Source organism: Hibiscus syriacus, unplaced genomic scaffold (assembly GCF_006381635.1).
Source record: "Hibiscus syriacus cultivar Baekdansim isolate YM2019G1 unplaced genomic scaffold, ASM638163v2 tig00110450_pilon, whole genome shotgun sequence".
NCBI classification, from domain to species: Eukaryota; Viridiplantae; Streptophyta; class Magnoliopsida; order Malvales; family Malvaceae; genus Hibiscus; species Hibiscus syriacus.
The window spans coordinates 3,953,693-3,976,737 of record NW_024062743.1 but is presented as its reverse complement, the minus strand read 5'-3'; the positions used below and the strand labels follow the sequence as shown (position 1 = coordinate 3,976,737).

General features: G+C 36.3%; 1 protein-coding gene across 1 annotated transcript in view; it reads right to left on the bottom strand.

The window, feature by feature from the left end:
* LOC120126141 (monothiol glutaredoxin-S15, mitochondrial-like) overlaps nt 1-15,881 on the bottom strand; it is a 32,654-nt gene extending 16,773 nt beyond the window's left edge. The window contains exon 1 of the mRNA XM_039144418.1: nt 15,756-15,881. Within this exon, the coding sequence (XP_039000349.1) occupies nt 15,756-15,830 (75 nt within the window). The 5' untranslated portion in view covers nt 15,831-15,881. The remainder of the gene's footprint in view (nt 1-15,755) is intronic.
* Between the last annotated feature and the right edge of the window lie 7,164 nt (nt 15,882-23,045).

Genomic DNA, 23,045 nt, shown 5'->3' with positions numbered 1-23,045 from the left:
AAAGTGAGGTTCTAGATGCCCTATTTCAGCAGGGTCTAGACATTGCTATTTAAGGAGAGAAACCAGATGATGTTGAGGAGAAAGAATGGAAGAGGATCAATAGAATGGCATGTGGTACTATTCGATCGTGTCTTTCTAGAGAGCAGAAGTATGCATTTTCTAAGGAAACTTCTGCAAGTAAAATTGTGGAAGGCACTGGAGGAGAAAATTTTAAAGAAAAGCGGTCAGAACAAACTCTATATGAAAAAGAGATTGTTCCGCTTCAACTATGTACCAGGTACCATTATGACTGATCACATTACTAGCTTTAATCAGCTGATGACTGATCTGATGAATATAGACGTGACTTTTGAAGACGAAGATCTGGCTCTGATGTTGATGGGATCACTTTCTGATGAGTTTGAGTATCTTGAAACTACTCTACTTCATGGGAAGGTTGATGTGTCTCTCAGTGAAGTAACTGATGCCTTGTATAATTATGAATTGAGAAAGAAAGACAAACAAGAAAAGACAAGTGTCGAAGCAGAAGCTCTTGTTGTTAGAGGCCGTTCGAAGAGTCAGAATAAAGGAAGCAGAGGGAGATCGAAGTCAAAGTCCAGATTGAGCAAAGATGAATGTGCCTTTTGTCGAGAAAAAGGGCACTAGAAGAAAGAATGTCCCAGGCTAAAGAATAAAGGCAAACCTGAAAGGGGGAAGGTTGTCTCAGAATCAAATGTGGTCGAGTATGATGATGCAGATTCAGATTTCGCATTCGTTGCTACGCCATCAACCAGTTGTTCCAGTTCATGGCTGTTAGATTCAGCTTGTAGCCACCATATGACCCCCAATAGAGAATGGTTCTTTGATTTTAAAGAACTAAAAGGTGGAATTGTCTACACAGCAAATAATTCCCCTCTTGACACACTTGGGGTTGGTTCAATTCGCTTGACGAATCAGGATGGATCAATCAGAACCTTAACAGGTGTCCATTATGTACCAGATTTAATGAGAAATCTCATCTCTGTGGGAACCTTAGAGTCAAAAGGTTTAGAAGTGAGGGCAAAAGATGGGATTATGAGGATTATCTCTGGTGCACTGGTGATAATGAAGGGAATTCGGAAAAGAAACAATGTGTATTACTTTCTGGGTAGTACAATTGTTGGGACAGCAGCAGTGGCAGCTTCTACTGATGAACAGGAGTCAGAAGCAACCAGGTTATGGCATATGCGCTTGGGGCATGTTGGTAAAAAATCCTTGAAATTGCTGATAGATCAAGGATTATTGAAGGGTGCTCGGGCTTGCAAATTAGCTTTTTGTGAGCATTGCATCAAAGGGAGGAAGACGAGGGTGAAATTTGGAACAACAATCCATGATACTAAAGGTATTTTGGATTATGTTCATTCAGATGTATGGGAGTCTTCCAAGACAACTTCATTGGGAGGAACACACTATTATGTCACCTTTGTTGATGTTTTTTCCCGGAGAGTTTGGGTGTATATAATGAAGACAAAGGATGAGGTGCTAGGATTTTTCCTTAAATGGAAAAAGATGGTGGAGACTCAAACAGGAAGAAAAATCAAACGTCTCCGTGCAGACAATGGTGGAGAGTACAAAAATGATCCATTTCTGAAAGTCTGTGAAGAAGAATGTATTGTCAGGCATTTCACTGTCAGAAGTACACCACAACAGAATGGGGTGGCAGAGCGTATGAACCGAACATTAGTGGAGAAGGTTCGGTGTATGTTGTCTCATGCTGGGTTAGGCAAAGAATTTTGGGCTGAGGCTTTGGTCTATGCTTGTCACCTTGTCAACCGGTTACCATCGACTGCTATTGGTGGTAAAACACCATTAGAAAAATGGTTTGGAGTATCTGCTACAGATTATGATTCCTTACATGTGTTTGGTTCCACTGCATACTACCATGTTAAGGACTCAAAGCTGGATCCAAGAGCAAAGAAGGCGATCTTTATGGGGATCACCTCTGGTGTGAAAGGATATCGTCTTTGGTGTCCAGAAACAAAGAAAATAATCTTTAGCAGAGATGTTACCTTTGATGAATCTACCATGTTGAGAAAGGTGACTTCAGAAAAATTGGAGCAGACAGATGGAACTCCCAAACAAGTGGAGTTTGAAGGAAGCAGAATTGACCCAGCCAGTAAAGAAACTGATGTTGACTCTCCTATGGTAGAAGAAGAGTCAGATGAAGAAGAGGTTCAGACCCAAGAACCTCCACAACAACATGAATCAATTCACTAAGAAAGGGAAAGAGGACCATTAGACAACCTGCTCGTTATGCTGATATGGTCTCTTTTGCATCACCAATTGCAATTGATGACGTTCCTGCCACTTTTAATGAAGCAGTACAAAGTTCAGAACATAAAAAGTGGAGGATCGCCATGAATGAAGAAATGCAATCCCTTCAAAAGAATCGGACGTGGAAACTAGCTAGTCTTCTGAAGGGAAAGAAGGCAATTGGATGCAAGTGGGTATATACAAAGAAAGATGAATTTCCTGACAAGAATAACATCCGCTACATAGCAAGATTGGTGGCTAAAGGCTACGCTCAAACGGAGGGAGTTGATTATAATGAAGTATTTTCTCCAGTTGTAAAACATTCCTCCATCAGAATTTTGTTGGCTTTGGTAGCACAGTTGGATTTGGAATTAGTTCAGATGGATGTAAAAACTGCATTTTTACATGGAGACTTGGATGAGGAAATCTACATGACTCAGCCAGATGGATTCAAAGTTGCTGAAAAAGAAGAGATGGTGTGCAAATTAGAAAAATCGCTATATGGATTGAAGCTGTAACCCCCAGACCCGGTCTGTAAGTTAGACCCAAATCTAAGTGGTCACATGTCCCATTCAGAGGTTTTTTTTTAAACAACTTATAATACATTATATATAATACAAAACAAAATATATCCAAAACGACAGCAAATACATGTCACCAGAAACAATGAAAAACATGTAGAGATATATGTTCATACAAAATAAGTAGTTGATCTCCCTTGATGCCAAATCTGCTAGCTTACGGTCAGCTGTTATCTAAAAAAGGGTAAAAACTATAAAATGAGCTAAAAAGCCCAGTGTGCCCCATACAGTGTATAACACATACATAACAAAAAAATTCAGATAAGATAAAATAATTTATCAAATATATTTTAATAACATGCACATTACCCCCATCTAATCACCAAAATGTGTAAGTTCACCTGAACCGTACACCGCCTATACACCAGTAAGGCTTAACTTGTGCACAAAGCAGAGGAGCCTAGGAAAACTGTAAGGTTTATCCTTGCACACAGCAAAGGGACTTGGGAAACTATAAGGCTTACCCTTGCACACAGCAAAGGGACCTGGTAAACTGTAAGGCTTACCTTCGCACACATCAAAGGGACCTGGGAAACTGTAAGGCTTACCCTTGCAAACAGCAAAGGGACCTGATAAACTGTAAGGCTTACTCTTGCACACAGCAAAGGGACCTAGTAAACTGTAAGGCTTACCATTGCACACATCAAAGGGACCTGGTAAACTGTAAGGCTTACCTTCGCACACATCAAAGGGACCTGGGAAACTGTAAGGCTTACCCTTGCACACAGCAAAGGGACCTGATAAACTGTAAGGCTTACTCTTGCACACAGCAAAGGGACCTGGTAAACTGTAAGGCTTACCCTTGCACACAGTAAAGGGACATGGTAAACTGTAAGGCTTACCTTCGCACACAACAAAGGGACCTGGGAAACTTTAAGGCTTACCCTTGCACACAGCAAAGGGACCTGGTAATACTTCCTTCAATCGTACCCCCAATGACAAAATAAACATGTATACATTGGAGTAAAAACGGTAATTAATCCATTAAATATGGAAATGTTCTATATTTAGAAATCATGTACAAAAATACTATAAATATAAACCATATAAAAATTATACGGTAAATCAGACATCTAGTAAACATTATTCAAAATACCAGATATTTCCTCATAAAGTATATTATATTCTCATAATATAAACGAGTTCGGATATATAGTTTAAAACTGTAAGATAACACTTGTAGGGAAACACACCTGTAACAGTCTGAGAAATCAGATAGGAAAGAATATTACTGGTTTTGTCGATCACGCTCTGATGCAGCGCTAGATCCTACGAATTGGAAAAATCCATATTGGAAATCTAATAAAAATAATCTTAATCTTTACTTAAATAATATACGAAAACCTACGGTTAATTCTTGTATTACGCGGTTCGGACTGATCTGACGAACGAACAACACCGGACCTAATTGATTCTTGCTCAGGTGAAACATGAGTACCTTCATAATGTATTTTTATTGAATCAAATCATTGACCAAATCTTAATTAAATAATCAAAATATTAAAATATTAAGCCTTTTGGGTTTACAAGCTCGATTCGGGAATTTTGGGTCAGAATTTGGCAAAACGGATTTCGGAATCAGATTCAGGACATCGAAAAACATAATGTATGACTTTCCGAAAATTTGAATTCTTGGTCAAAATCAAAGTCAACGGGTTTGACTGATGATTTGGAGACTTTCGAGTTTGAATTTAGCAAAAAGGACCCTAAAAACAGATTTTGGACGTCAAAAACTATCAGGATAGGTATTTTCGAAAAAGATTAATGATCGTTTAATATCCGGTCAAAGTTCTGGTCGAAGGGGGTCAACAAATTGTCAACCATTTTACAGAAATAGCACCCCTTTTTGAATTAATTACCAAAATATCACCTATTTTTAATTAATTCCCATAATAGCACCAAAAATCAAATTAATTCTTAGAATATCACCATTTTCAAAAAAAAATTACCAAAATAGCACCCATTTCGAATTAATTCCTAGAATAGCACCAAAATTGAATAAATTCCCAGAATAGCACCGGTCAACGGTCAACGGTCAACGGTTAACGGTCAACGGTCGGGTCGGGTCAACGGGTCGGATCGTGACCGGTCAAAACCGGTTTCCAGCATTCACTCGCCCTGCGGCGGCGCGTGTGGGCGCGTGAGGTGTCCTCCGGGGTTCTAAAATTCACGGGAAAGTTTCTAAAAATTATTTTGAGCGATTTCGAGATATCGGTTCAAATTTTTGAACGGCGGAGAGCTCGGTTCAAACTTTGACCGAGGGTGACACCGGCAGACTGGGAAGGACACAAGGAACACGATGGTGCAGGAGGTGTCGTAAACGGAGCAACGATCGGCGATGAATTTAGGATTTTCTAGGCGATTGAGCTAAAAAAAACGTCGATGCTTTGACTTGAAATTTCACGACGTTTGGCATCGTTTCGCTTCAATTAAATTGAGGTGATTGTTCCTGACTCGATAACGAACACGATGGTGCTTTCAAAACGGCGATCGAAATTCGGATGGCGTCGGGATCGTCGTCGGAAGTTGAAGGTTAGGAGAGGAAATTTGGGAGCATATAAGAGCAATTGGTTTTTGATTTTTTTTCAGAAACCAATTGCACGTATAAATCTACCAATCTGACCAACTTTTATTGGGTAAATTCAGGGCTTGGTCCCTGAATTTTCTTTAACTCTAAAGCAAGCTTTAAGTTTTAAAATCTTTCAATTTAGTTCCCAAATTATCACCAATAACACAATTAAATCTTCAAATTCCAATTAAATATTATTTTGATATTTTCGAGTTGTTACAATTCTCCCCATCTACAAAAAATTTCGTCCTCGAAATTTACCTTATGAAAACATATGAGGAAATTGAATCTCCATTGACTCCAATGTCTCCCAAGTAGCTTCTGAGGGGCTACGATTACTCCACTGAACTTTAACCATTGGAATACGCCTATTCCGAATAATTCGCTCATCCCTCTCTAAAACATGAACAGGCTCCTCCTCATATGACAAATCAGGTCTCAGCTCTACCTCATCAACTTGAATGATGTGATCTGGACGGTATCTCCTTAACATAGATACATGAAAAACATCATGAATACGACTGAGCTGGGAAGGCAACTCAAGCTGATAAGCAACAGGTCCAACTTTCTTCAGAATACGATACGGCCCAATAAATCACGGACTCAGTCTACCTTTACGTCCAAATCTCAATACCTTCTTCCATGGAGATACCTTGAGAAAAACCTGATCTCTAACCTCAAACTCGATATCCTTACGTCGCTTATCTGCGTATGACTTCTGCCTATCAAATGCCTCTCTTAAGCGATCACGGATCAGTCTGACAGTATCTTCAGTCTCTCGAACCAAGTCTGGACCCAAAGTTTTTCTATCATGTAACTCTGTCCAACATATAGGAGTACGACATCTACGTCCATACAGAACCTCGTACGGTGCCATGCGAATACTCGCCTGATAACTATTATTGTAAGCAAACTCAGCTATCGGCAAGAAATCTTCCCAACTACCACGGAAATCAATCACACAACCTCGTAACATATCCTCCAACACCTGAATCACTCGCTCAGACTGTCCATCAGTTTGAGGATGAAAAGCTGTACTGAAATTCAAACGAGTACCCAGAGCCTCGTGCAGAGCTTTCCAGAACCTGGAAGTGAATCTTAGATCTCGATCAGATATGATAGACAACAGAACATCATGAAGTCTGACGATCTCAGAAATGTACAACTTAGCCAGTTTATCCAGAGAATAATTAACCCGAATAGGGATAAGTGCGCTGACTTGGTGAGTCGATCAACAATCACCCAGATAGAATCCTTTTTGGAAGGAGTTAGAGGAAGACCAGTAACGAAGTCCATCGTAATACGCTCCCATTTCCACTCAGGAATCTTAATTGACTGTAACAATCCAGGCGGATACTGGTGCTCTGCCTTAACCTGCTGACAAGTCAAACACTTCGCCACAAAATCTGAAATATTCTTCTTCATACCAGTCCAAAAGTAGAGCTCTTTGAGATTATTGTACATTTTGTCCCCACCAGGATGCATAGCATAAGGACTACTATGAGCCTCCTGAAGAATAACCCGTTTCAACTCATCGTCTTTAGGAACGCAGTAACGACCATGAAAACACAAAATACCATCATGATCTACAGTATACTCCGAACTCGATCCCTGCTTAACTAGTTCAATAATAGAAAGCAACGAGCTATCAAGGAGTTGTTTGGCCTTAATCTCCTCGGCCAAAGTAGGTTTAACCTGTAACTCTGCTAACAAACTATTATCATCAAATAAGCTCAAGTTGGCAAATAAGGCTCTGAGATCTGATATCGCCTTATGGCTCAAGGCGTCTGCCACTACATTAGCCTTCCCTGGATGATATTCTATGTCAAAATCATAGTCATTTAAAAGCTCCAATCAATGACGCTGTCTAAAATTCAATTCTTTCTGAGTAAGCAGATACTTCAGACTCTCTTATGATCAGTATAGATATAACACTTTTCTCCGTAGAGGTAGTGTCTCCAGATATTTAAAGCAAAAACCACAGCAGCTAATTCTAGATCGTGAGTAGGATAGTTACGCTCATGCGGCCTTAACTGACGTGACGCATAAGAAACAACTTTCCTATCTTGCATCAAAACACATCCTAATCCAGAATAAGAAGCATCACTGTAGACAGAAAAATCCTTCCCAGATTCAGGCTGAATCAACACTGGGGCTTGAGTTAGAACAGTCTTCATTTTCTCAAAGCTAGCTTGTTGGTCCTCAGACCAGACAAATGAAACATCTTTCCTCAATAGTTTCGTCAGAGGAGCTGCAATAAGGGAGAACCCCTCAACGAAACGATGGTAGTAACCAGCTAAGCCCAAGAAACTGCAGATCTCAGAGACGTTCCTAGGTTGCTTCTAGTTCAGAATAGCCTCCACTTTGCTCAGATCCACCTGAATGCCATCAGCAGAGACGATATGTCCATGAAAAGTCACTTTGCTAAGCTAGAACTCACACTTGCTCAACTTAGCGTATAGCTTATTCTCCCTTAGAGTCTGTAGAACAATCCTTAAATGCTCTTCATATTTCTGCTTCACTTCTGGAATACACCAGTATGTCATCAATGAATACAACTACAAACTGGTCCAAATAAGGTCAAAACACCCTATGCATCAGATCCATAAAAGCAGCAGGGGCATTAGTTAACCCGAATGACATCACTAAAAGCTTATAGTGCCCATATCGAGTACGGAAAGCAGTCTTTGGAATCTCCGAATCTTTCACTTTGAGTTGATAATAACCAGATCTCTAGTCTATCTTTGAAAAGATAGAAGCCCCTCGAAATTGGTCAAATAGATCATCGATTCTGGGCAGAGGATATTTGTTTTTAACCGTGAGCTTGTTCAGTTTCCTATAATCAATACAGAGTCTCAATGTCCCATCTTTCTTCTTGATAAAGAGAACTGGGGCTCCCCACGGTGATACACTGGGTCGGATAAATACCCTGTCCAATAACTCCTGAAGTTGAACTTTTAGTTCCTTAAGCTCCTTTAGGGCCATACGATAAGGAGCCATTGAAACCGGGGTGGAACCAGAATAGACTTCAATCTCAAACTCGACTTCTCTATCTGGAGGTAATCCAAGTAACTCCTCGGGAAAAACATCAGAAAATTCCTTGACAATTCGGATGCCTTCAATATCTGATTGATATCTCCTAGTGTCCAAAATATAAGCAAGAAATGCCTCGTAACCCTTCCTGATCATCTTCTCCACTACCAAGCCAGACACAACATTTGTTAGAAATCCACGTCGTTCCCCGATCATTACAATCTTTCGATTATCTGAGGTCTTCAGAACAGCTCTCTTATTCTCAAAATCAATATTTACTCGATGTTTGTCCAACCAATCTACGTCGAGAATCAAATCGTACTCTTTAAAGGGTAACTCCATCAGGTCAGCCAGAAAAATCTCCCCATTAATCTCTATAGGGCACTCTCTAAAAATACGATCCAACACGATGGATTTGCCTAAGGGACTTTGAACTATCACTGAATCCTCAGTATACTCAACAGGAATATTTAGACCCTCAGAAACGAAATTTGATATATAGGAATTTGTAGAGCCACTATCAAACAATGCAAAGTATGGAACTGAATGAATAGTAACAGTACCTGCAGTCACATTAGGCCCATCACGATCTTGTCGAAGTCTAGCAGTGTAAACCAATACAGGTTGTCTGACCTCAGATCTGACTGGACCCCTACTCTGAGATGCTCGCCTCTACTAGCTAATCCAGGTGCTCTCCTGAGTACTACCACCCGCAGGAGTGTGAATAGTCTGAGTACGAGCGGGAGTACAAGCTGGCGTCTGAACTGAACGATCTCGTTCTGGACAGTCCTTCATGAAATGGTCACCGGAACCACATCTAAACATGTCCCCAATTTCAGCCTGCATTACCATAATGACATCTTCCACAGTGCAACATGTCGGTATAGGTTGCAGCCCAGAAGATCCACCATGTCTAGAATGAGTACGGCTGAGAACCGGATGCCACAGGCCTGACACTTGCACCACTCTCTGAAAGGATTCACCTCTGCCTCTCTTGTTGGGATGTGCAGAATAATTAACAGAACCAGAAGGCCTCCTGAATCGATTTTGGGCTCGATCACTATCTCTTTTGTGCTCTATACCCAATTGCTCTATTCCTCAGCAGTTGGCTATATCAACCAAGGCGTCAAAATTCCTCTCCCGATGGGTAGCGACTCGACTCTGATCTCATACCTGAGTCCATTCTCGAACCTCAAGCATCGATCTGCCTCAGTGTTAACAAGTCCAGGGGCATTGCGACTCAATCGGATGAACTCAACCTCGTAGTCCATGACAGTTATATTACCCTGCTCCAGATTCTGAAACTCCTGCGTCGTTCCTGAGGATATCTCTCTCCGACATAGCGACTCCGAAAACGTGTCTTGAAAGATCTCATGTTAACTGGTTCTCGGAATACTACCAGAAATTGATTGCCACCATCTGAAGCTTTCTTTCTTCAACATAGTTAGGGCCCCTTTAACTTTTTCTCAGGTCTGAGGTCCATCTCATCCATAATCCTCTTTGTGTCTCCAGCCAATACTCAGTGTCTGTCGGAGGTCCACCAGTAATACCCTCGAATGGAATTACACCAGCAGCGACCAAGAATTTGAAATCTCCACTGCAGTCATATTACTGGGGGCTCTAGCAGCTCTCTGAAACATGGAAGATAACTCTATTAATGGCGTCTTCATTCATCTCAGAATCCTCATCTTCAGTGACGGGAGGGTCTCTCACAGGATAAAACTGATCATCATGAGAAAGAGTCGGGTTACTTGTGAAACAGGAGGATCAAGTGGTGACATCGGACGTCTATCGTAACAGAAGATCGAGAGACTCGCCCTCTACCACGTCCACGTCCTGTTCTACGACCTCTAGCAGCATTCATCGTTGGATCTATAAGGCTACAGAAAAAATTTGAAACATTTGTCAGATTAGCATCAGGGATCTCAAGAAAACTTTTAAATCATAACATAAGGTGACACGTTTGTTTTTTTTTTCAAATTTCTTAAAAATCCAAAGTTTAGGACCCATATACAGTCCGAGTGTTTAAAAATGAAATCTCTGATACCACCAAATGTAACCCCTAGACCATGTCTGTAAGTTAGACCCAAATCTAAGTGGTCACATGTCCCATTCAGAGGTTTATTTTTAAACAACTATAATACATTAGATATAATAAAAACAAATATATATAAAACGACAGCAAATACATGTCACCAGATAAAACGAAAACATGTAGATATATGTTCATACAAAATAAGTAGTTGATCTCCCTTGATGCCAAATGCTAGCTTACGGTCTGCTATTATCTGAAAAAGGATAAAAACTATAGAATGAGCTAAAAGCCAGTGTGCCCCATACAATGTATAACACATACATAACAAAATAATTCAGATAAGATAAAATAATTTATCAAATATATTTAATAACATGCACACTACCCCCATCCATCACCAAAATGTATAGGTTAACCTGACCGTACACGCCTATACACCAGTAAGGCTTAACCTGTGCACAAGCAGAGGAGCCTAGGAAAACTGTAAGGTTTTCCTTGCACACAGCAAAGGGACCTGGGAAACTGTAAGGCTTACCCTTGCACACAGCAAAGGGACCTAGTAAACTGTAAGGCTTGCCTTCGCACACAGCAAAAGGACCTGGGAAACTGTAAGGCTTACCCTTGCACACAGCAAAGGGACCTGATAAACTGTAAGGCTTACCCTTGCACACAGCAAAGAGACCTGGTAAACTGTAAGGCTTACCCTTGCACACAACAAAGGGACCTGGTAAACTGTAAGGCTTACCTTCGCACACAGCAAAGGGACCTGGGAAACTGTAAGGCTTACCCTTGCACACAACAAAGGACCTGGTAATACTTCCTTCAATCGTACCCCCAATGACAAAATAAACATGTATACATTGGAGTAAAAACGGTAATTAATCCATTAAATATGGAAATGTTCTATATTAGAAATCATGTACAAAAATACTATAACTATAAACCATATAAAAATTATACGGTAAATAAGACATTTAATAAACATTATTCAAAATACCGGATATTTTCTCATAAAGTATATTATATTCTCATAATATAAACCAATTTGGATATATAGTTTAAAACTGTAAGATAACACTTGTAGGGAAACACACCTGTAACAGTCTGAGAAATCAGATAGGAAAGCTTATTATGGTTTGTTAATCACGCTCTGCTGCAGCGCTAGATCTACGAATTAGAAAAATCCATATTGGAAATCTAATAAAAATAATCTTAATCTTACTTAAATAATATACGAAAACCTACGGTTAATTCTTGTATTACGCGATTCGGACTGATCTGACGAACAAACAACACTGGACCTAATTGATCCTTGCTCAGGTGAAACACGAGTACTTTCATAACGTATTTTTATTGAATCAAATCATTGACCAAATCTTAATTAAATAATTAAAATATTAAAATATTAAGCCTTTTGGGTTTACAAGCTCGATTCGGGAATTTCGGGTTAGAATTTGGCAAAACAGACTTCGAAATCAGATTCAGGACGTCGAAAAACATAAAGTATGACTTTCCGAAAATTTGAATTCTTGGTCAAAATCAAAGTCAACGGGTTTGACCGACGATTTGGAGACTTTTGAGTTTGAATTTAGCGAAACGGACCCCAAAAAACAGATTCGGGATTTTGAAAATTGTTAGAATATGTATTTTCGGAAAAGATTAACGATCGTTTAATAGCCGGTCAAAGTTCTGGTCAAAGGAGGTCAACATACTGTCAATTATTTTACAGAAATAGTACCCCTTTTCGAATTAATTACCAAAATAGCACCCATTTTGAATTAATTCCCATAATAGCACCAAAATCGAATTAATTCCCCGAATTTTGCATTTTTTCAAAAAAATAACCAAAATAGCACCCATTTCGAATTAATTCCCAAAATAGCACCAAAATTGAATAAATTCCCAGAATAGCACCGGTCAATGGTCAACAGTCGGGTCGGGTCAACGTGTCGTGTCGGGTCGTGACCGGTCAAAACCGGTTAAACCGGTTTCCAGCATTCACTCGCCCTGTGGCGGCACGTGTGGGCACGTGAGGTGTCCTCCGGGGCTCTAAAAATCACGGAAAAATTTCAAAAAATTATTTTGATCGATTTCGAGATATCGGTTCAAATTTTTGAATGGCGGAGAGCTCGATTTCATCAAATCGGAAACTTTTGACCGCTTCACCTCCCCACGCGCCGCCGTCGACGGAGACCGAGGGTAACATCGGCGGACTCGGAACGACACAAGGAACACGATGGTGCAGGAGGTGTCGTAAACGGAGCAACGATCGGCGATGAATTTAGGATTTTCTAGGCGATTGAGCTAAAAAAAGGTCGATGCTTTGACTTGAAATTCACGACGTTTGGCAGCGTTTCGCTTCAATTAAATTGAGGGGATTGTTCCTGACTCGATAACGAACACGATGGTGCTTTCAAAATGGCGATCGGAATTCGGACGGCGTCGGGATCGTCGTTGGAAGTTGAAGGTTAGGAGAGGAAATTTAGGAGAATATAAGAGCAATTGGTTTCTGATTTTTTTTTCCAGAAACCTGAAACCAATTGCACGTATAAATCCACCAATCTGACCAATTTTTATTGGGCTTTGTCTCTAAATTTTCTTTAACTCTAAAACAAGCTTCAAGTTTTAAAATCTTTCAATTTAGTCCCCAAATTTTCACCAATAACACAATTAAATCTTCAAATTCCAATTAAATATTATTTTGATATTTTCGGGTTGTTACAAAAACAATCTCCAAGGCAGTGGTACAAGCGATTTGATAAGTTTATGATAGGGCAGAAGTACACAAGAAGCAAATATGATCATTGTGGATTAATAGGGCTTATATGTTCAATCGCAGCCAGAGGCAACAAGTCGATTCAGAAGATTGAAAGATGCCCACAAATACTTACGAGGAAGGAATAAAATTGAAGAAATAGAGTTGAAGATCAAGGCTGTAAGAGAAAAGCATAAGATAGCCCTTGATAAGATTGAAGCTAAATATAGGGAAAAACTAGAAGAGCTAAGAAGAGAAAAGCAAAAATTAGCCAATAAACATTTGCATCGCACTAAGATTGTCGAACAAATGGGGTGCAGACCCAGGGTTGCCGAGCCTAATGGCCGGAAAGAAAGCTCTTTTATTTGCATTTTCTTTAACAGACTTTGCATCCAACACTTTCATTTGTGGACGAAACTGTTTGAAACACTTTCATTGAACACCCTAACTTTCGGAGTAGTTGCGGCTCCTATTTTTTTGTATAATACATTTAAGTCCTATTAATTTAAATAATACTTAAGTAATACCTTTGTTTCTCCTATTTTTAGATTTAAAAACTATTAACAAATTCTTGTTCTTTTGATAGATAACAATTTTGTCCACTCAACATTTAATCCAAATTCTATCCATTTTTTATGGTCAATTCAAACTATTCTTACAAAGCTTTTCATGTTCCACATATATAGAAAAGTTATTAGAATACTCTCAATACATTTAATCCTGATTTCCGTTAGAGTTTTCACTTGATTCCTACGTATATACAAATATGTAACTGTAGATTACCATAAGGGCAATCAAGGGATAATTCCATTTTATCCTTTGGATAAAAATGCATCTAATTATCTTTCTTTAGCTAAGATGATTTTGCATATTTCATTTTTGTTCTACATCACCTAAATTTAATATCATCTTGTTTTATCTAATTAACAATAACCATACATTTTAATAAAGACACAAGTTATGTACAAAAATACTTAACAATAAAATAAATTAAATTTATAAACATTAAAATTACATCTAATGTAGTTTGACATTGTTCTCTAGAATTTAGTCTAAGTTCTTTCACTTTCAATTAAAAAAATATTCTTAAATATAATTTAATCTTCATTGCTCGTTCGTGGGGAAATGAAGTAAAAAATCCCCAAACTCCGGTTCACCAAGAAAACTCTTTGCGCGGACCTTTGCGTCAACCAACGCAAATAAGGAGTCTAGAAGATACAAAAAACATAAGAAATACTAACAAGAATCAACAGGAAGCTTAATATAGAGAAAAAATGAAACATTTGGCATAGAATCAACCAGCAGAAATCCATAACTCTGAAGAAAATTTCACTTTCACAAGATACAATAAATATTGATGGAACAAAAATAGACAACTCACCCATACCACAGAACAAGCTTTTTTTAAAAGATGACAATCGGCATTCAGCAAGTTATTTTATTAAGAAAAAATGTGAATACAAAAGGTAACATGGTCAAACCACAAAACGAGAGAACCTTAGGTTAAAAAGGAGAGTTTGAGTGTTCATTTTTTTTTTATCAAGATCACAATTAGGTTAGCCTTCAAAGTAAAATACTAATAAAAGTGGAGTTACCTGAAGGCTTTGATAGCACTTTTCAGCTCAGGATATTTCTTGCACTTAAAGGAATATCTGCATCACCCAGAAATTTGATAAGAACAAAATCGGCTAAATGCATTTGTTATCAAAAAAAAACAAAAATACATCAAGTTAAACGGACATGCATGGAGCATTCATCGAAGATAGCAGGCGTAAATCCTTTTGCTCATGTAATTTTATTCTAAAGACAGAATATGGGTCATATCCAGAGAGATGCATAAGCAAGGTATAACAAATGTAGACTCATCCATGAACATATTAGTTACCAATCAAAAGCTGAATAGGGTTGCGAGGAAAATATTATTGTCAAGCACAACAAACACTTTCTCTAGTGCTTTAACACTCTAACAACCAAAGAGCTGAATCCACATGAGGAAAATCAGGTACCCCATTAATGTAAATCATCACAGGGTTTTCCTTGACATCCTAGAATAACAATCAATACCATAGCTTATGCAATAAAGAAAACTTCTGAGCTACAAAGGGGAAGAAAGTTCCAATCTACTTGTGTATATAATACCTAACATATCAAAGGGCATACCTACCTGCTCAACAATATCCTTAAAAGAAACAGCAGCAGAATCCTGAACCTTATTGTCAGTCTAAACTCATCATTTATTCGGGCTCACGGGGAACAGTTGAGTATTTCAACCCATTCTGGTAGAAGGATCCAATCACCTAATAACAGCAGAGCCAGAAGAAGGCCTCTTGAAATTAAAACATGAAAATAGTTTCTAAAGGTTCATATCCTGATTTTTAATGGAGCACAAAGATCCTGAGACAGTTGCCAGCAATTTAGAACAATATGAAAAAAGCTATTTGGGTTTAGAGAATTATCTAAAACCCTAAACCCGAATAATAATAAAATTAAAGATGATGAATTCGAACATACGTTTATATTAGAACGAGCAGCTGGGAGAGTGGCGATGGCCCTCAACAACGTGTTTGATGATAATAATCTAGCCATTACCCCTCAAATCTCTGATTATTCAAAATATATGCACAAATTTCAATAGACAAAATCAATCGATCACAACTGAAAGATGAAAAAATAGAAATCGAATTTGTTTACCTTTGGGAAAGAAAATAAAACCCTAATTTACTCATATGAGATTTGCTCAATCTAAAACAAACAAACTTAATTTACTAAAGCGAATAGAACTCAATTCTAAAAAAGGTGAAGACACCATACCTCATCAACAGTCCCCTTCATTCCATAAACTAGTATATGAGATTTGCTCAATCTAAAAAAAATAAATCATATGATCGACAATTTTGCTACGAACTTGGAGGGAATAAAAAGAAGAAGATGTAAACGGTGAAAATGGAAAAATAGGTGAAGGGGAAAAAATGACAAAGGGTTAAAGGGGCGTGGGACATAGAAATTGTAAACTTACGGTGTTAATAAATACAAATGCCACTAAAGTACTGTTAAATTGCAGCGTTTGTATAAAAATGCCACAAAAGTATAAGTCTTTACCAACGTTTGTATAGAAACGCCGCTAAAGTTCTTATATATTGCGGTGTTTATTGAAAAAACGCCACTATAGGTGAACCTTATTGCGACATTTGTATAAAAATGTCGCTAAAGTTGTTGCGGCGTTTATTGAAAAATGCCACTATAGGTGAACCCTATTACGACATTTGTATAAAAACACTTCTAAAGTACTAATATGTTGCGGTGTTAATTGAAAAACGCCACTATAGATGGACATATTGCGGCGTTTTTATAAAAACGCCGCTAAAGTACTACTATATTGTGTTTCCAAAACAATGCCACTATAGATGAACCCTATTGCGGTATTTTTAAAGAATCACCGCTAAAGTTACCATTTTGTGGCGTTTGGAATGTAAATGCTGCTATATATTTAAAGTTAGTGGCGTTTACTATAAAAATGCCGCTAAAGAACAGTTTTGTTATAGTGTGGTCATGTAACAAGTAACTTTTTCGAGTTTCCCTCACTACGTTAAATTTATTAATTTGTGATGAATTTTCTATATGGCATTGCGTATAACATCACAAAATATATTATAAACGTGATATTTTTATGTTTTCGTCACATTTAGTGATGATGACATATCTTTTATGAAAATCTTAAAAATAGTCATTGATTTTTGGTATATGTTGATGCCAAAATTTGACTACAAAAACGTTTTCAATGACATTTAGACAAAATAGTGATGTTGTAAATTTGTCTTCAATAAAATAAAAGTATTAGTGACGATTTACTAGTATGACGATTTGATTTGAATTAGTGACGTTATAAAAGTATTGTGACACTTTGATTCATCATTTTATATGATATAAAATGTGATATTTTATTTATGCCATAAAAATAGGTTTAACTTGACGAAAGTTATTATTTGTCACTCATTTTAATATTTATTATCTTTTATGTGACGATTTTAAAAGACATTATGTGACTGTGACATTTAATGTTTGGCACAAAAAATTAACTAAAAAACTGGTGAAGAAAATTTTAACGTATTTGATTTTATGTTATAATTTCAACCACTCCTACTAGTTTTCTCAATTTGTGTTCCATAAATATTATATATAAGACCCATTTTGGGGGAATATATTTAGTTTAAGGGCTAAAAAACCTTAACAATTGAAAAAGTAATTCAATCAATGAATTTATTTTGCACCTGATTTAATTATTGTACTGAGAATATTATACCAATTAATCTCTTTGAACAATTTTCACTAAATTTAATATTTTTAGATTATCTGTCATATGGCAACACAATCTGGTACATCACATGACAAACTCTAATGATGTCACGTGACCTTTCTAGACTTTTTAGCTTTATTTTAAAATCATTTAAAAAATTATTATTTTAAAAATATTTAAAAATTTAAAAAATATTAAACTTAAAGCATATTAAAATGTTTTATTTTTTGAACATTTTTAAAATTTTGAAAATAATAAAAATTATTAATTATTAAAATTATAAAAGATGATAAATTTTTAAAAACTCTAAAACATAACACACTTACTATAAAAATGATAAAAATATATAGACTTATTCGAGTTCAAGTTTATATTATATTGTGAGTTCAAGTTTTATTTAAATTATGACTGATTACGTACATAAACTTAAAAAGGATATCGATTTATTTCAAGAATTAACAATTCTTACTCTGACCAGAAATAGAGATTATATCAGAAACCCATAATAAATGAATATTGCCTTATAAACATAGTTTCCTTTTTATAAGTCCTATATGAATTAATAAAAAGTTCTTCAATGTTGACAGCGTCGTTTTACTGTTAAACAATTCCTTAATCTCAAAGAAATAAATTAAGTAGTAATAGTGAGAATAAGGGTCAGTCCACAAGGACTTGGAACTACTCAAGTAAGAGGGTTTTAATTGAAAGTATGAGATAAAAGTAAAAATAAAATAACTTAGAAAATAAAATAGTAGGAGAAAATCAATTTAATAAAAGCAGTCGCAGTCTTCGCTTTGCCTCCATTTCTGTCGATGATTGAATAAGATTTTTGCTTCGAATTCATGTTGGTTACAATCTACAGGGCCAACCCCTATAACTTGTTTTTCTCTCTGGTATACCAACAATCCAAAATCAATCTTTGAATTTTAGACCTTTTGTGGACCAACCACGACTATCTTCGCCAGCGCCAACTCAATTTAAATATTTGAGAAAACCTGACATAGACTATGTTGCCTCAATGAATATTGAATCCTATCTCAAATTCCCTTAGCGAACCATCGCTAAATGTGTTCACTGGAAGTCGAGTGTGCTACAAGTCGGTCCTTTCTCCTAACTTTAAATCGAAACAACCAAAATGCCAACGAGCTTTTTTATTTGAAATCATTTTGATTTTTGAAGGAAAGGCTGATTACCAATCCAATTTTGCATAAAATTGTTAATGTAACCGATGGGTATTAAGTGTTTTTTAATTCTCAAATTGGAATTAAGTCATCGTTTAAGCCTTTGGCTTATGAGAAAATCAGCTAAATATGATAGAAATCATATTTAGCACTTTTAAAGAAAGTAAATAAAAACTTTAAAAAGTAAAAATCGAGAAAAAAAGAATTTTTAAAGATAAAGAAAAAAAGAACAAAGTAATTCAAGAAATCTGAGATATATTCTAGCTTAACCCAATGGGGTATTTATAGTCTCCTAAAACCATAAAATGACATAGAAAATGATATAGTTAAATCCTAAAATTGTTTGAATTAAATCCTAAAAACAAAGGATAATTCCTAATTTTAATTTGAAATAAATATAGTATGACTGTCAATCTTCTATAACTGTTGAGTGGATCATCTGCTAGAAGCTGCTAACTCGATCTTTTAGAAACTACCATGTCAACAGTCTTAATGCTGGGATTCATGCCAACTAGTCCAGCCTTGATTCCAAAAATTAAAATATTGCAAAATTGCGTTATTTGAGCATTGTTTCTAGAATACAACGTCCTACACAAACAATTGAATAAAAAACCCCAAATCAACAACAAAAATCAATGAAAAATAAGCAATTAAAGTCAAAATAGTAACTAATTAAAGCAATCATCAAATCCCCCTCACTTATTCGATGCTTGGCCTCAAGCATTTCCTTATCACTACATCAAAATCAAAAGTTGTCATCTTCTATCTCGCAATGTTTCAAAAACATCCAAATAAACCAAAACCGTAGCAAATTTCAGAATTAAGTAACAATCAAGCAAAAGGAACAACCAAAATCAAGTGTAAGCAAAGCATGACATGTAACCCCCATAGACCGATACGGGTAACTCGATCTGATCTGGAGTGTCATATTAGGGACACTGGAGCAACCCACCGTAAAAACAGCGGAAAATTTAAAACTTTTATTAAAACATGTTAACTCATAAAATGATTTATCAATATTCAGAAATAAAACATGTTTCAGACTCAGATATAAAATAAAATACAATCTACATGCCCCCTAATCACATGTACCATACTCTACAAGCAACGGCAGACGAACTCCCTTACTGATGTTAATAGTTGCACTGGTTCAATCCTTTTAACCTGAAAAGTGAGTAACAGAGTGAGCTTTGAAAAACTCAGTAATACAAAACTACCAGATGATGCTGAAAAGCGTGAAGATACAGATAAACATATATTTCCTTATCGGTTTATACTTCTACAGATCTTTATGTTGAGCGGAGATCCTACTGATATTTCTGGTAGTAACAGATAATGAGCATTCAGTTCAGGGAAATATTTCGGATGAATGAGTTCAGGAGATCAAAATAGGTTATCTAGTGTGTTCCTGTAAAACCAGTGAAAAGATACAGATAAAATATTTCACTAAAATCAGTTTATGCAACATGTTTTAAAAACATGAACACTACCCCTATCCATCAAGTCCAAAATGTGTAGGTTCCCCAGAACCATACACCCACCGTCAAGTCCAGTAAAGCCCTGAGCACAAAGCCGAAGAGCCTCCAGGTATACTTCCTCCAACATTACCCCCAAAATAACATGTTCCGTCTGTAAACGGATATATCAAAAATCAAAACATAATGTATACTTCCTCCAACATTACCCCCAAAATAACATGTTCCGTCTGTAAACGGATATATCAAAAATCAAAACATAATTCAGGTCAACTATCATATCAGAATCCAAGTCAAGTATCAGATCAGAATCCAGGTCAAGTATTATAACAAAATTCAAATCGAAAATCAGATAAAATATTCAGGTGATTAGGGAACACACCAGAGTTTACAAAAATTAATAACAGGTACTGGATAATCTTAGCAGACAGAGAAACACGGATCTTCAGTATACCGATAGAATATCAGAATTTAGAATCACTATTGGAAGAGTTTAATAAATGACAAAATCATCAATTATTTAGAATGAGACTTGAGATGATAGGGAAGAAATGAAGATTCAGGACATTTATAGTCTGTGTCGATCTATCGGATTATCGAAATAACTCAAGCTGAACAACTTCCAGAACTAATTCATGTTGACCGGTTCATTCTTTGTCCTTCAGGTATTCACTCTTTATAACAACAATTAATGTCCATAAATCATCTTTTAAGGATCGTTGAATGGGTCTTCCAAGGGTCTTTATTTCATTTCCACGCTTCAACGATATCATGAAATGCTGACGTACTTGATTTTTGGTTCATAACCCATAGTAATTGTACACTATGTAAATTCTTCAGAGTTTCCAGACTTATCCAAATCACTTACTTAATCCTCAATCATTGAGGTTACTTAGTTAATTTAGAAGTAAAGTCCATTCTAGTTACTTTAGAGTTTTCCAGAGTAATTCAGACATTTCTGAATTTTAGATACATATTGTAGTTTCGTTTAGTTCAGTTCAGTCTTCGTGGTTGATTGTTAGACAAATATCCAATTCTTAACTAAATGCGATCTAGAGTTGAGTTGAGTTGAATACTTCCAAAATTATCATCTAACCAAACTTGAGAAGATGAACACGTATTCAAGTAATATATATTTCGTTCAGGTACTAACATATCATTAAGGTTGATCGGCTTACTTAAGTTATGTTCCATAACTTTTAAGGGTATTACAACACCCATATTTACTTGGATTCCTTAATTAACCCAAAACATCTACTTAGTCTAGTCCATAAGGGTATTTTGGTCATTCTAGTGCTCAATTTTATTCCATTAATTTCAGAGCTCGAGGTATCCAATAATTCTTGAGTTTGGTGATATTCTTGGTCATTTTCATTCCAGGGGTATTTTGGTTATTTTACAGATCCAATGTATTACAATCATTTCCTTTCGTTCGATCTTATTATCGAATTCAAACTTATCATCATTTCCACTCTTTTCGAACAATTCTGACAAAAGTGCAACCTCGATAATTTATTCTTAACGGAGAGTTTCAAGTTAATTGCCTTCTCAGATGGTACAAACAGGTTATCATGAATTTTTCTGTACAAAGACATATCTTAACAATTAAGTCCGTAATTTATCGAGTTACGTATGAATCCTCAAAGTACTTTCTCATTCAGGGTTAACTCATAATATTTTTACCTCTTGAGGGCATTTTTGTAATTTCTTAACCATATAATTTTGGTATTTAATCTTAACGAAAATAATTATAATTTAGAGATTATGAGGTTAAACGCTTTCCCGAATAATCTCTAAACTTTAAATTATTCCTTAACAAAACTTCTAGTATCTTGTATAAGACATCTTGGATTTAAAAATCGGTCTAGATTTCCTAAGCAAAACGGTATTTTCTGTACACATCAGTAGTTTCATCATATCAATATATCTTTAAAATTTCTTATCCAACTTCCAGAGTCAATTCTTGGCCTTATTACAACATAAGGGTATTTTCATAATTTTACTTAATCGAAGTATTCTCATAATTTCTCGTCCAAGTACCTTTAACATTAACCTTTGTTGATATAAAATATAAGTTAAATATCCAGGGCTGATTCCTTTGTTGATAATTTTGCAGATAGATACAGGAAATGGGAGTTTATAATTCTCTCCAAAATAAAAAAGGTTAAGCTATGAGTTTAGTCACTGAATTTCCTATACTTCCTAAAATGATATGTCAACTTTGAAATTTTATAATTTAATCCTCATTTTCTTCCAAAATACCAATTAAATTCAATACTTTATAATTTCTTAATTTTTGTAGCCCCTAAATTGGGGTGTGACAATTCTCCTCTCCTTAAAAGAATTTCTTCATCGAAATTAATTCATGTCACATAATTGCATAAATGAAAAATTCCATCAATTCTATCATATATTTCAGTAGCTTTTAAAGAAGTACCGATACTATGTTAATCCTTAACCAGTTGAGTATACATTTTCTTCAGAACTCTCTCTCATTCCTAAAAAATAATCAGAACATATTTATCCTTGTGGAATCAATTCAGCCTTGGTTACGAGAATAGGCTCATAGAGCAAAAACATATCCCAAATTCATTTCTGGAGTTAGATCGGAATTTCTCAGATGAGTAACTCTCACATGGATCGTGAGGTACTTTATAGAATTTAGACAGACGTTACTGGCATTCCTTTATGCAAAGGTAGGGCCATAATGGATAAATCTTCGGTTTGCTCGTTACACATAGGGACTCAACCTTGGAGTTCCGGCTCAGAGAAGTACGATTGTAATCTAGGGGCATACTACATGGGCTCAAATGATTCATCTTTTTCTTGACAAGTTTTTCCCTGCTGTAAA